At 44.5% G+C, this 15,013-nt stretch overlaps 1 protein-coding gene across 1 annotated transcript in view; it reads left to right on the top strand.

Annotated features, from left to right (window-relative positions):
- The window catches only part of CELSR1 (cadherin EGF LAG seven-pass G-type receptor 1), a 179,395-nt gene extending 170,088 nt beyond the window's left edge, over nt 1–9,307 (top strand). Inside the window, exons 30-37 of the mRNA XM_017745892.1 lie at nt 18–125; nt 2,004–2,129; nt 2,437–2,573; nt 3,055–3,158; nt 3,957–4,124; nt 4,992–5,234; nt 5,532–5,796; nt 7,087–9,307. Of these exons, the coding sequence (XP_017601381.1) occupies nt 18–125; nt 2,004–2,129; nt 2,437–2,573; nt 3,055–3,158; nt 3,957–4,124; nt 4,992–5,234; nt 5,532–5,796; nt 7,087–7,111 (1,176 nt within the window). The 3' untranslated portion in view covers nt 7,112–9,307. The remainder of the gene's footprint in view (nt 1–17; nt 126–2,003; nt 2,130–2,436; nt 2,574–3,054; nt 3,159–3,956; nt 4,125–4,991; nt 5,235–5,531; nt 5,797–7,086) is intronic.
- The last annotated feature ends 5,706 nt before the right edge of the window (nt 9,308–15,013 follow it).

Below are 15,013 nucleotides of genomic sequence, written 5' to 3'. Positions count from 1 at the left end.
CTGTGCTGCGGACAGCCTTCCTGCTCCTGCTGCTTATCAGTGCCACGTGGCTCCTGGGGCTCATGGCGGTCAACAGCGACGTCATGACATTTCACTATCTCTTTGCCATTTTCAGCTGCCTGCAGGTAAGTTGGATGGCATCTTGTCTGTGGCAGACCTTGGTGAGCACACTGCTTGCACCCAGACCTCCAAAAACCTGCTCAACATGAGCTAACTTAAGAAAATCAGAGATCTCAAGTGCAATTTTTGCTTTCTTTTCTCAAAGAGTGGGGTTTTTTTAACCAAAACTATAATTCGGTGTAATTACATCTCTTGCTTTTAGTCATTCTAAAGATAAGTGCATTACTATAGTAACCTGTGACAGTAGACAGTTATACCTCTGTCTTTCTAGAGACAAAGTCGTTGTTACTGTGTTCTGTGTGCTCATTGTTAAGTCATTCTGTTGCTACCACAAACAAGAGACTGTTATATTACACCCAGAGTCAATGGCTCCAAGTTCAAGGCTTTCACAAATGAAAAAAAGAGACAAGTAATGATTTTCAAATACAATGCGAGTTGTATTAGGGTTTTCCTGGGTTGCCTGTCCCAGTTTGCACAATTGTTGAATAAAGATGCAGAAAAGAGTTATTTGTAGGAGACCTGGCATGGAAGTAGTCACAGAGCTTCATGTCGGTCACAATTTGAATGTGACCAAGGATGGCAGTAACTGTCCTCTCAAGTGTCTGCTCAGCTGCAGAAAAACAGCCACAACTTGCATCCACAGAGAAAAAAAAGTCTGATGGGTCTCCTTTGGAGATGGCTGTCAGTGCCCTGGAAGTACAGCAGATAGCTCAGCTTGGAGCAAGGTTATTTTGCCGCTGCAACTGGTGTGCTCTGAAATAAATGCACCTACTCTGGCTGTAAAACCAGGCTTCCACAAATCTAAAATTAAATTAAATTAAACATAAACCTGATGAGAGGGACAAAGATCAGCAGCTGGAATTCTCCAAACTTGCCCAGAGAGGTACAGTGGTATGTGGCATTTCACATCACTGCCTTCTTTGAACTTGTATTTTTAAAGAGACATTTATGTGAATTTTATTAATGAATAATCCCAAAGTGCTAGTGCCAGCTAAAATCACATTTGCTCGAATGTTTAGAAAGTGAGCTTGAAGTTTAAAGTTACTCTGAGTCAATTGCTTTGGCTGAAATAATGAAATTCAGGCTTCTTATGATGTTGGTACAGCTGCAACTTCATGAGTATTGGCTTTTCTATACTGTATGTCCAACCAAAGTTGGTAACTATTTGGCAGCTGCATTAATTCCCTCAGAGCAAATACATCTGAAGGCAGACACGTGTGTGTGCCCTGCCCCCAGCAAAAGCTGTTAATGTGTGTTCCTGGCAGCCAACAATTGCCCAGCCCGGGGGACTTCACTGATTTTCCCATCAGAGGTATTGCTTAACCAAGGAACTTAGACGACAAAAGTTGGGACCTCTCTGCCCCCAGTCCATCTTCACATCTCACAAGGCTTTCTAAAATTCTCTTAGACACAGTATTAAGGGCTCCTTTCACAGAAGTTGCCCATTTCCAGAGGCTTTCACTAAAGGCTGTGATATTTTTCACGTGCTGCTATTGATTTTTTCTCATCATCTGTGTAAAAGCTCTAAAATCCCAAATTCTAAAATTCCTGTGATGTTTTCTAGTGGGACATTCAGGTTCCCTTTGGATTTCTTCCCAAATCAAGCTGTGCTCTGTAAATTCTGGAGAAACACATCTTTGTGTATATTTTCCCAGGCCTTTAATGCACATTTGAACTTGGAATCAAATTATGAAGAAGTGCTAGGAGATCAGTCAATGCCATTTCAGTCAAAGAAAGAAAATAGTTATTGCTTTTGAAATACACCATCATGGACTACAAATTAGAATTCAGGGGTTGTTTCAGAATGGGTGTTCTCCAATATCCATATTTGCAATGTGGTAGTAGCGAATCATTTACATTTTCCTCTCTCTAAAATTGTCCAGGGGCTGTTCATTTTCTTCTTCCACTGCGTATTTAACAAAGAAGTCAGAAAGCACTTGAAGAACACTTTAACTGGAAAGAAACCTCTTCCAGATGATTCCACTGCAACAAGAGCTACATTATTAACTGTAAGAAAAAAGCATTGGGAGAAAAACCATCCTTTTTGCTGGTAGAAGTTACCTAAAATAAACTTATAGGTGGCTTGCCTGTAATAAGTGAACTGAATGATTGCTTTCAGTGACTTCTACAAAGATTACTGATGGCCTCTCTCAAAAGTTTTGATTATTATTTTAATTTAAACCTTTGAGAGAAAATAATTATTTTCCCTGGTGTCAAAACCCATTTGGTTCTTTGAAACTTCGTACATTTGTGGGTAACATGAGCTTCTGGAAGGATCATTCACTAATGCTTTATGTCTTTTTTTTTCCCTTTCAGCGATCTCTGAACTGTAACAACACATATATAGAAGAGCCAAACATGTATCGCACAACTATGGGAGAATCCACTGTCTCCCTAGAAAGCACCGTCAGGTCAGCCAAGAGCCACAATAGCTACCTTGCTTATATTCTCAGGTAATCCGGTGGCAGGTGCATGGCTTTCAGGTGCTTGCCTTTCCCTTTTTTATTGCTCTTGTGGAAACCAGAAATCTGGTTCAAATGCTACTTGATTTATGTCTTAACAGTTCTGTTTCATGTGACTGTCATTTTCTTTGGTGCATTTTCTGTTGCATGTGTCTTTGGGGCAGGGTTCTGGCAGTGCAGAGGTTAACCTAAGAGTGAGGTTACCTATATGGGCTATGCTGCTTGCCTGTTGCAATTCAGATGTGTCTCAAGGAGCACAGTTTAGCTCATTAGCTTTAGGGTTTTTCAGAGTGTGATTCATGTGGCACAAGGTAGATAACTAGATCAGGATAACCTTTGTCTCACTGTAAAGTGACCACTGGACAGTCAAGCACAGGCTGGCTGGCATCCCCTGAAGCTGTCTGTATGTCTGCCTTGTTGTTAAGAACAGTAAAGTGACCAAGAAAGTTGTCCTCTGTTTTTCTTCTCAAAGGGACGAGGCTGCTCATAAACTCAGTGGATCCTCAAGTCAAGCAAGGGCTGGTCAGACTGAAGCAGATTCCTCCATTTTTCATAGGAATCCGTCCAAATCCCATGGTAAGAATAATTTCTAAATGCTTTGACCCATTTGTGCACCTTCTCCTTCTCAGCACTTTCTCCGAAGTCTTCTGTAACAGGAAGAATAATTACAATAATTAGATGTTCTCATTCTGATTATGCTGTTGGCATATCAAGCTGTGTAATGGCTGCCTTACAAGGAAATCCTGGAATGGAAATATCATATATCTGCTGCTTGTGATGGTTTAATTTTTATCTGATGCTGTCACAGCTGTTGACAGTTTATGGAGTCCCCTTTCTTTCTCACAAATTATGTACTGTTGCTTTTGATTTTTAGTTGGAGAAATTTTAATGTTTGAGACCTTGGGGCAATATTCTCCTTTACTTGTCTGTGGTTTGTACAAAAAAAATGAGAAGTGCCTCTTGTCTGATTTCCTTTCATTTTGGTCTTGACATTCAATTTTGTTGCCTTGTAGCAGTTTTTAAGTTAAGTGCATTTCAGATTCCTGGTATTTCTAGGTATCTTATTTTGCCTGTGTGTTGTGTTCATTGAGATCCAATAGAGTTACTGTTCTGCATGTTAAATAGGGAAAAATGTGCTCCCACTCTGTCCTGCACATCCTGCCCACTAGCTGAGCCGAGTGGTTGTGCTTCCCAATGGTTGTGCTGCAGTCCCTCTGCATTTATCCTAGGTACACTTACAGATGTAAGAGCTCATTCCTGGCACGGCCTGAACCAGATGCCTGCCTTTCCTTCCTCCTTGTGCATTTGTCAGATAGATCTGTTCAGCTGCTATTTACACTTCCATCACTGTGTTTCCCCTGTCCACCTTTGCAGAGCATGATTCAGACTCTGACAGCGAGCTGTCCCTCGATGAACACAGCAGTTCTTACGCCTCCTCCCATTCATCGGACAGCGAGGAAGATGGACTCGAGATGGAGAAGAAGTGGAACACATCTACTTCCAAAAACAATGAACATGGCCCACTCCACAGCACACCCAAAGGTACTCCCAGTGCGAGGGGAGGGCAGTGGTGCACTAAAGTAGCTTTGGATTAGATGGGATGCATTTGCCACACTACCGTGCAGCTGAGGCAGCATCTCTACCTCTGCACCTTGCTTTGGTAGAGATCCTTGTTTCCAGCTTAGAGACCTTTCTTCTTCCAAAGGCTTGTTCCCAGGGGTGACTGAGTACTGAATGCTGAACACCCTAAAGCAGAGTGAGCTTTGCAGGCAGGTCCCCAAAGCATTTGGACATGGCATTACCAAGCCAGCAATATCTCATGAAGAAGAGGAGAAAGAAGCCACTTGTTTTGCAGGCAGGGGGAGGAAATGTCTGCCTCTCCTCATACAATAAAGGCATGTGTATCCAGTGGTGTTGGGGAGGTCCTGGACCTAAAGAGTTGGAAATCATTGACCATTAATATAATTTCTGTGTGACAGGGTGCAGGCATTTCTAAGCATTGTTGATACTGTCCTAATGAAATACAACTTTGAATGACAAACATCCAGGCTGTGTGCAGAGGCTCTTCACAGATACAGCACAGGGTGCCTTGGGTACCCTCAGCCTTCAGAAACCAACTTCCCCAAGGAAGGATCTCTGACCCTGGAGAGCTGAGAAGGCAGGTTTGCCTCACAGTTCTCCTTAATGGAGCTGGCAACCTTGCCCTGGGAAGGGTTTGGACATCCTGTCATCCTACCAGGTGATTTTTTTGGGGATTTAATGCACCCTGAGGGCAGTGCAGTCCATCAAGGACCAACTGAAGGATTGCTCTGGTTTGACACACAGCTCCTCTCCAGCCACAGATGCCAGGCAGTGGTTGAGAGAACATACCAAAAGTGGTTTTCGAGCTAGTGTTTTTTTGCATTGCAGTTGATACCCTTCCCAATCATGTGAAACCCTATTGGCCCACAGAATGCGTATCAGCCAGCGATGGCGAGGACCCCAGCAGGAAACAAAAACTCAAAGTAGAGACCAAGGTCAACGTAGAGCTTCACAGGGAAAACCAGGTGAACCACAGCAATGAAGCACCACAGGACAAGGAGAACGAAGGGCAGCAGAAGGAGAACAGACCTCTGGCCCACCAGAATAACCAGCAGCCGGAGCAGAGGAAAGGTAACACAGCCTCACAGTTGGATTGGGAGACCGGAGGGTTAATGAGCATTAATTAGTTTAAAAGGTAGCTCTGTCAGGGAAGAACACTTTCCAAATGGCTCCAATCTGTGTAGCGAGATACACCGTGGGAAGCTAGTGGGTAGTTGCTGCAGTCTGATCTTTTGGTTATGAAATAAAGTGCCAAACTAGAAGTCTTAGTAAGAAATAGAGAACGTAACATCTTGCATGCGCTCAGCTTGATAAATGAAATGACTGATACACTTAAAAAATTTTATTATTCCCTCTTTTCCTTAACAGGCATCTTAAAAAATAAAGTTACCTACCCTCCCCCACTGGTGGATAAGAATATGAAGAATCGTTTGCGGGAAAAGCTGTCGGATTACAATCAGAGCACAATCTCATCCAGGACTACTTCCCTAGGGACAAATGAGGGGGTCCGCTCTCCTTCAGACTTGGGGATAACAGTAAAAAATGTTCGGAGGGAGCAGTCTCGAGACCAGCTCAATGGCATGGCCATGAACCTCCACGTGGGAACAGGACATGCTGACACCTCAGACTCAGAGTAAGTGTCACATTGGGATGCCCTGGCTGACCTCCTATGGTCTCTCCCTTCACCTTCCAATCCCAGACTCACACATGAGCAAAAATTTCCTCTGGTGATTGCCCAGAGTCCTTCACCAGTAACTGTCTTGATGGTTTGCCCATACCATGTCCCCAGGCCATGGTGTTTCAGTCATGAGAAGGCCAAAACAGGTATCACAGGCAAGGTGCCAGGACAGAGACCTGCTACTGGGCCACCCTGGCATGCTCTGAACTGGCAGGCTGATGTGGTACTGGCACACTTGGACAGGAGCAGCCTCACTCTGCCCTGCCACCCTGCCGGGGCTTGGCTGGGGAAAGGGACAAGGCTGTGGGGAGCATGGTGTGAGTGTCCATGTCTCAGAGGGCAGAGGGAAACCATGGCTGAGGCAGGAGATCCCAAGGCTGGAGAGAAAAACCAAGCTACCAATCCTAAATTGGCAATCAGTGTGTGAATTTATCATTGTAAACTAAATCAAATATAAACAAAAGGCTGAGCAAGCTCTCAGCCAAAGGGAATTCTCAGAAACCTCATTACTCATCATTGATAATTCTTGCATTTCAAATTAAGACAACAGCCATATGTAAAGTCTATGCAAACATTTTATTCATATAGTCTCATTCTTTATTAACATGAATAATAGTCTTATTCTTTCACCAAACCGAGAGAAAAATTCTCACCCAGCTTTAACTCTAGCACTATCTCACCAGGTTTTAAATATGCCTGTTGTCTGGGTGCACAGACCATTCCCAGCTCACTATAAAAGCACATCTTTGGATTGCTGGGAGTTGGCTGATGAAATAGATCCTGGTTAGGCAGGAAACACGGATGTTTTGAGTAAGCCATAACTACCTGCTGCTACCAGGTAACACAGTCATTACTGGGGAATAACTGGCCAGCTTGCACTAAGCAACTGTGTTATCTATGCACCTTTGGCATAATGGAAAGCTCTGCTGTTGGCAGCAGACTGCACGAATCTGTCCAATACACCAGGCTTCTAACAGCTTGTAAGATCTGTATGTGAACCTTGCATCCTCAGTGAAGCATTAGCCAAATACAGACTCTCTGTAGAATTTCCTCTAAAGCATTTCTCTTGTGTACTACCTGGAACTGTTTCTCTCAGGTGGTCTTCCCCTCCAAGACAGCATCCCCCCTGCAAGCATTGGTTTGGCAAGGCATGGTAACTTCACAGGTTTAGGTGGGTTTGGGTGGAGCAGTTTGCCTGTACCTGTTTAACCCTAAGCCTGCATGATCACTTCTTCTCACTAACAGAGGCAGTAATGAAACTTCAATTTGAACCATCAGGAAATTGTGATCCCCTCTGCACGGTTCTGACTCCTCGCCACGGCGTCGCCGCCTGCCCGCCTCGGACTTCATCAGAGAGGCCACACGGTGAGGAGGAGGAGGTGGGCATCGATTCCCACGTGGTTTCATGTTCTGGCAGACTCCTGACTGCTCCTGGCACAGCCACAGTGCCCGGCTGCACTTGCAATAAGGGCGCTGTGTGGTACGCTCCTCCTGCAGGAACCCGTGCCGAAAACACGGAAACGGCCGCAGGGATGCCCTGTGTTGGATGGATATCTGTGCACGGTGCAGACAGTGCTGCAGGGGTTGCTTTTTGCAGGGGAGAACCAAGGAAAAACACATTGTTATCCTAGAGGACCTACAATAAGGCAATCCATCAGCCTGAAGACAAGCACTAGGACGTGTCTCTTGTGGAGTTTTGATGGCTGTAGTGTGAACCCTTGAGGCTGCTGGGCTCCAGGAGGAATATCCCAACAAGTGTCCTTTGGTTTCTATGCCACCATCTCTGTCCACCCCCCTATGGACACGTCGTCTTAAGAAAAAAAAATCCTTTATATATATATAAAAAGTGTAGATACTTTTATATATTTTGTATGGTGTTGCTAAAGAAAAAGTTCCTTTGTATATTTTACATTTATACTGATCTTCTTAATTTGATAATAGGAAATCAATTAAAAAGATGTTTTGATATTTTTTATATGAACATTGCACAATTTTACTTGAATTTGGCGTTTGATAAGTAACTGAGGTTTGCCTGGAAGCCACCTTCAGACACGATGCAGTTTTCAAAGTAATACAGTAAATTACATCAAAATCCATGACTATAATTTATAAGTTTTGTTAACAGATTTTGGAACACTTTAAGGGCACAGTATCTTTTTCTCATAACCTTCTAAAACCCACAAAAATTTGTTTTCTGCATTTTTTTGGTAGTTTGATCTCTTCTCACAAGTTCATTGACATGTTCAGGAACTGAACTTCAGGACGCATATCTTTGTGTAAGGTTTCAACTCAGTCCTTGTCTGGAAGAAGTCAAATCAGTATTTCCCTTACCAAGAACAAGAAAATTAAGTGGTGTGGTTGTGTGGTAGGTTTTTACCTTGGTCAGGCTCTGCAACAAACCAGCACTCTGCATGTCCCAGGGAGAGGGCCCTCCTTCCATGGGCAAGTTCTGCCTCAGGTGCAGTATTTTTTTTTTCTCTCTTCTCACTGGATTCAGCACATCTAATCAAAGCAGAAATAGAAGACTTTAAAGATGTCCAGATTTCACTGTCCAGCTCTTTGACAAAACCCTGGCCTTCCTGGTGTTTCAAAAAGCACATGGAAGGCTTAAGGTTTCACGTTTCCCATAAAATGTGCTGGTTTCACAAGTATCAGAAAGTTAAGCGTGACCTGTCTGCTGTCTTCACCTTCCTGCAATGTTTACAAAAAAAAGGAAGAGTAAGATGTGAAAAAGTTTGCATCCAACAGTGTTAGGCAGAGCTCAGCCGGTGGCTCCTCGTGGTGGGAATATGTGACTCCAAGGATGACAGTGGTGTGGCTGTGCCTGCTCTCTGCCAGTAAGGCTTTCAGGAGCTCCGTGCTCACCACAGCAGCCCTTTTGGGGAAATACTGGCTATTGTTTGTGCAAATGTGTGTGTGAAAGGGAAGAAATAGAAAATCAGGCTAAATAAAATGCAGGAGTTGAGGAAAAGATGAAAAACAGTATACTGTAATCTTGGTTTCATTATATTCCTATGCATTTTCAAAAGTATCAAGGAAGCCTTTAGAAGGGGAGAGGGAGGAAGGATGCTGTTCCTTTAAAAATTATGCAACATACTGTATGACATTTTCTGACAGAAAAGAATTTTGAATGTTTTAAGGGTCTGGCACTTGGCTGTGTGCTCAGGCATTGTGTATAACCCATGCTAGTTGTTCTTACATCTGTGTATGTATATTTTGTCCCAGTGAGATGTAGGTAGTTTTTATTTTGATCAGAATTGTTGCAGTAAATGAGGGTCAGTTGTATTAATGACAAAAAAATTAAACCTATTTTTATGACTTTTTAAAAGCTTTATGGCAGATTAGACACTGGAAGTTTGTTTGGTTTTTTTAACAAATGTATATTTATTAATGTGCAGAACACTGGAATTGCAGCACAGATGAAAGGAGAATTTACAATAAATTAAGAAATTTTTTTGGACTTGTATTCTTCCTCTGGTTGTTTATTTTTAAGTGCGGATGCTGAGGGTCCAAATGGCATTTCCTGGGGTTTAGAAAGTAGCAGGAGCGGGAACATACGGATACCCATCTCTCTCACTGAGGCAGCAGAGGCTGTAAAGCACCAGCCAGGCAATGCACACACCCCGCTGCCAGCCCAGGACCCTGTGCTGGCACAGGGTGCCAGAACTGCATCACATTTCAGTCCAAACCTGCGGCATTTTTCAGACATGGGACATGGCCTGTGGAAGAGAAATGCCCTCTGCTAACCCAGAGCAAAGCAGGTCACCAGGAAAGCACCAGATTTAGAAAAGGACGTGTGAGAGCAGCCAGGGGAGTGGCAGCCAGCCCAGCCCACAGCAGCCTGCAGTGAGCGACAAGGACCTTCTCCAATGGTCTGTGCTCCGTCCTTGGCTCTCCCAAGCCAGCTGAGGCTGAGCTGTGGTCCTGCTCACTCAGTCCTTTTCAGGCTGTTGTGCAAGTCCTCATTCATAGATCTCATAAGGCCCAGCAGTGACCTGCACATGTCTGTCAGCTTTCTGGAAATAAAAGTATTTCTCAGTATCAACCGGCCAGGGTGAAGCCAGGTGGAGGGAGCCTCGCTACTGATTTAGGGGCAAAATCAAATCTTCAGGATCTTCATTTTGGAAACAGCTCCACCAAAACTTGCCACTAAACAAACTCAAGTAATTAGCCCAAGGGGAAACTGTTTTGAATTCTATTGTACAAGTGCATTATTTGGGGGAACACAGAGTTTTTTCTGAAGTACTAGTTCACTTTTCTGTGGAGAAGCAGAAATAAGCCTCAGGCTTTCACATAAGCAGGTTAGTTGAGGCAGAGACCAGCCTATGATCCTGTCTCCAGCAGTGACCTACAGCAGATGTTTAGAAAAAGAGGATTATCAGCCACACATTACATGGCAAGGTGGCCCCAGCAGGGTCCACAGCCCCCAGCTCTCTGCAGCTCAAGGCAGAGGCAGGAGTTGTGCTTGTCTCCAGCAAACCATGTTTTTCCCTCATACATCTCTCCTGTTGTGTTTCAGACCCATTTAAACTTCTACTACACAGTGGGCTGCCTGATTCAGTCACAAGCAGTAAGAAAAATACCTTCCTTCAGCTTCATTCCCATCCCCTACCATGGACACCTTTGCTGCTTGCAGCAGGAGAGGCAGTGAGAATCATCTCTCATCTTCTCCAGGTCAAAGAGAGAGACAGGCTCTGTCCTAGAGCACTTGGGTAATCTCTTTCCAGCTGAGCAGCTTGGATCTCTGCAATTGTTCCATATGCAGAAACACTGCTGTACCTTTTACCTTCCTTCTTGCTCTTCTTCAGCCCATTACCAGGTTAAATATAGACTTTTTGGGGTGGCAGAGAGAGAAGAGACCAGAGCAGACCACAAAATGCAAGCAGTAGGCCTGCCAACACCCACCAAAAAAAAAAGAAAAAAAAATTTAAAAAAATCTCCATTCACTTTTCCCATCCTAATCTTTACAATGACATTTGGCCTAAGCAAATTATAAGAAAAAAATTCCAGAAGAGATGCACCATTGGCAGCAGCATGGCATGGTAAGGCTGCAGTAACATAAGCAGTCATGTACCCCAGCCCCTTCAACAACAGTATACTCAAATATATTCAAATATACTCAGGGATCTGTCTAAAAGTCTTAAAAATCCCAACTGATAATTCCAGTACATCTGCCAATAGCCTGCAGTAGCATTTCCGAGGATAATGAGTTAGTTTGTCTGAATCCTTATGTTGTGCTTAGGCACACAGCCTGCTCAGCCACAGAGGATGCTCCTGCCAAGGTCTGGGGGATCACAGAAAGGAGATTCCCAGCAGCCCTGGGAAGATGTCACTACTGTCCACACCAACACCACACCCACAGCGCCAGGAGCAGTCTAGGATGCATTTGGGCCTCAGCCTCACAGGTTCTACTCTGCCTTTATGCTCCTGTTCTCACATGTGCAACTCACTTCTCGTCCCTTAAAGAAGCAATTTGTACTAGACTCGTTTTCCATTTTAGTCTATTGATTTTTGAATCCATCCTCCAGTTTCTCATACTCATTTTGGATTTTAGTCCTGTCCATGAGGATGCCTGGAGGCAGCATCTGCAACCTTTACTAGCTACCTTACATCTCATCATTCAAACCATGAATGAAAATATCAAACAAAACTAAGCCCAAGAGGGCTTTTCAAACACTTCTGTTCTTGCCAAGCAAGTTTTGCACCTACCTCATATCAATTAACGTCAGTCTGCACTGACAGTGTTTTGTGTATGAGAACAGAGTGTGGGGCAGTATCAAACTATTTACTGAAGACATGTTCCATCTGCTGCTGCTGCTCCTTTATCCACCATGCCAGGCACTGTATTAAAGAAAATTAGATTAATCTGAAGTGTGTGTGGCAAAGAGACCGTGTTAATTCATCATTGTCTTCTAAATACTTCAAAGCATTTGTAAGTGCCCCCAGGAGCCCCCTGGAGCTCAGTGCTGTGCCGGTGTGTCCCCTTCTGCCTTGGTCAGACATCTGCTGCCATCCTTCTGCTCAAAGACAGCTCTGAATAGAGTATCCACAGCTTCAAACTCACATTTTTCATAGTCTGAGCATATTGTCTTTATTTGAAGGGAGGCCCAGACTGATTTCCCTGTGGACTGATGCTTCATGGAGGTGCTGTGAGAGCCCAGCCTCTGCAGTGGGTCAGGAGACACCACAGAGGTGGAGCAGAGCTAAGGCACCTCTTAGGGGGAGAACTGTGCTTAAGGTGAGAGGTTCCCTGTCTCTCTGACAGCTGCGTGTGTCCCAGGGCCATCCTTGGCCAAAACGTGGGACTGCCCTGCCCAGCATGGCCTGGCTTCAGGAGCCCATCCTGACTTCTGCAAAGCCATCGTTTTCCATCAGATCCACCCAGGAAATAGAAATGAGCTCACAGCTCCAGCTTTCCAGGTGCTGCCACTCTCTTTTATTAAAATAGTCATAGTGCAACCAGTTGGGTGGTTTCCTCTATTAGTTTCTTATAGGTTGGGGGTTTTCCCCTCCACAAATATAACTGTTTGCAAAACCACCAACCCCTTGGGCTAATGGGTAGGAAAACTTCTTCCTTTTGGTTATTTGATGGAAGCTCTTTGGAAGTCCTTCTTGAATGATCTTGTTTGGATGTTAAGCCTGGAAATGTCTGAGGGATCACAGAAAGGAGATCCCCAGGCCCCCTGGTGAGATGTCGCCACTGTCCACACCAGCACCACCACTTGTGCTTTCCAAGTGAAGAGCGTAGAGTTGGGTCTGTGTTTTTGTTAGATATTCATATACTGAAGGAAACAGTGAGCATGGGAAATCCTGTGTATGTATAAACAGGGCAGCTGAAGCAGAAGGTCCCTGTGAATGATCTATTCCGCTCAGGTTAGGAACATCCCACTGAATCCCATACAAAACAACAGCAGCTGTGGCTGGGAGCCAGCAAATTGAACAAGTTTCCAGGCAAAACAATAAATCAGGCATTGATTCTGAGAAAAATCAATACCTCTTAGCACATGTTTCAATTTCCTGGATAAAACAAACAGAAATGCCTAGAATGGTTAACTCCTTCACTCACAGATGCACAGGTTTCAGGGATGGAAAGGATCAGGGGAAAGCCCAGTTGGCTTAGGAGCTTTAGGAGTTAGGGTTCATACTGCTGGCACAAATTGGCCAAACAAACAGGAGTGAGCAGGTGGTCAGGAGGAACCAAGCTGCCATCAAAGCACTCCTGACGCGCAGCTTTCTCCGCCAGGTAGTCCAAGGAAAAACACTTTCCTGGCTGATCTCACCTAGGTTATACCAAGCACAAACCAAAAGCAGCTTGTGTATTTTCTTTCTCGCTCACTCAGTGACAGGGCACCTCCTCAAACATCCATCTGCATCACTTCCCTGTGGGCAGATCCGTGGCAGAGCCAGTGCCATCACAACCGAGGTGACCCCAAAGGGGTTTCTGTCAAGGCTGTTCCTCTGCTGGAGCAGACTGGCAACAAAGCACTCCTGTTTCTTGCAGAATGTTTAGCTTGCCTCTGTGGTGATACAGAGACACACCATGCGTCCTTTGGGATTTGCTGCAAGCTCCGTGTTAAACCTGCCTCCTAGGAGGTTTAACACGGGAGGTTCAAGCGTGGCCTCTGCTGGGCTGGCTTTTCATGGCAGGTGCTCAGTACAGCAGCAGTAGCTACAGGAAGTCCATTGTAATTAAAGGGTTGGACAGCTGTGGCAAGGAGCACAGGAGCAGAGCTGCCTGCTCTAATTCCCAGGATCAATCTATTGTGCTTAGACAGTATTTACATGTTTCTTCTGATCCATCAGTGATTCTCTCCCTCTGGTCTCAGAAAGAAAGAATCTTGCAGGGAGCCACCTTAAAAGTCATCAGTCTTAGTTCTCCTCTCAGTAGCGAATTCCCCTGCTTGCTCTGGAGTTCAAGCACCACTGTTGTATTGCAGTGCAGAGGAGACACACCACATGAGGACAGTCTCTGCTCCATGAAATGGTCGTGTCTTAAACAAGGTTTAACATCTGGCTACTAATCAGCTCACAGAGATTCTGCTTGTGCTTTCTTATTCACCTAAAAGGTAGGTGTAAAACTAATTCAGTGTAATAATCTTATACCATAAAACACCTTAATAATTAAAACCAGTGTAGATTATGCTGATTTATTTCCAAAGGTGTCACTATAGCAATAAGTACTTAAAATACATAAAGCAATTTTCAGTTTAAATGCCACACCTGGAACCTTTCAAACTTGTAATAGATTGAGCACAGTTTTACTACATATAGCCAATTTGCTAACAGCCATAGAACTGTTGGTGTGACTCTATGGTTGGCCCATAGAGTCCTTTGTGTACTCTCAGAGAGGAGAGACAAAGATGTGTGAAGAGTAGTTAAGTGACTAGATTAAAATAAAAACTACCTTTAATCCAGCACCAATCTGAAATCCACCAGATGCTACATGGCTAGTTATCCTATCTTTGCATACCAGCCCTTTTTATGTTTACAATCCATCCTTGTTTGATGTTGACAGTTTCATACAAAGCCTCATCCAGTGTAACGAGGCCATACCAGACCAGCTGAGTTTGCTTTGCCACCAGGCAGGAGCTGCAGCAGGGCTGGGAGCCTTCGAGATGGACAGATTGCCAAAGAAGTCTGTGGAGGTTCCACTGAAGTCCTTCAAATGAGAGAAGAAATGTTCCATCAGTGGTTCTCACTCAGTCTCTCCTGTGTTGCACTGAGCAGTGGGCACAGCCCAGGATTTTCCTGCTGTGCTGGGGTTCATCAGCCCTGGAGAACACAGCAGACTGGGAGACAGAGGGAATCTCTGTAGCACCTGCCACAGGGAAGAGGAGCACATGGGACATCTTCCCTGCTCCCAAGGACATGGCTGAACCTCCTTCTCTGTTCTGGTCAAATTTCACTGAAATCAAAAGAGAACTGGGTGCACAGAGGGATGAAACAGCTGGCTCCCACGAAGTCAGTGCTACATACACCTTGAGTCTCTTTCCTCCCTAGGAAAACGAGAGAAAAGGAGGGAAAGGAAGAATTCACCATTTGTCTAGGAGTCCAATTTGAAGTTTTTTGATACAACCCAGATGTCCCATCTGCCAGCCAGAACTGCCACCAACACTTCTTGCAGACTACATCCAGCTCATGTAAGCCCAGAGACACAAACCCAGGAGCCCTG

The sequence above is a fragment of the Corvus brachyrhynchos genome, unplaced genomic scaffold, assembly GCF_000691975.1.
Source record: "Corvus brachyrhynchos isolate BGI_N302 unplaced genomic scaffold, ASM69197v1 scaffold239, whole genome shotgun sequence".
Taxonomy (NCBI): Eukaryota; Metazoa; Chordata; class Aves; order Passeriformes; family Corvidae; genus Corvus; species Corvus brachyrhynchos.
This window is presented reverse-complemented; position numbering and strand designations above follow the sequence as displayed.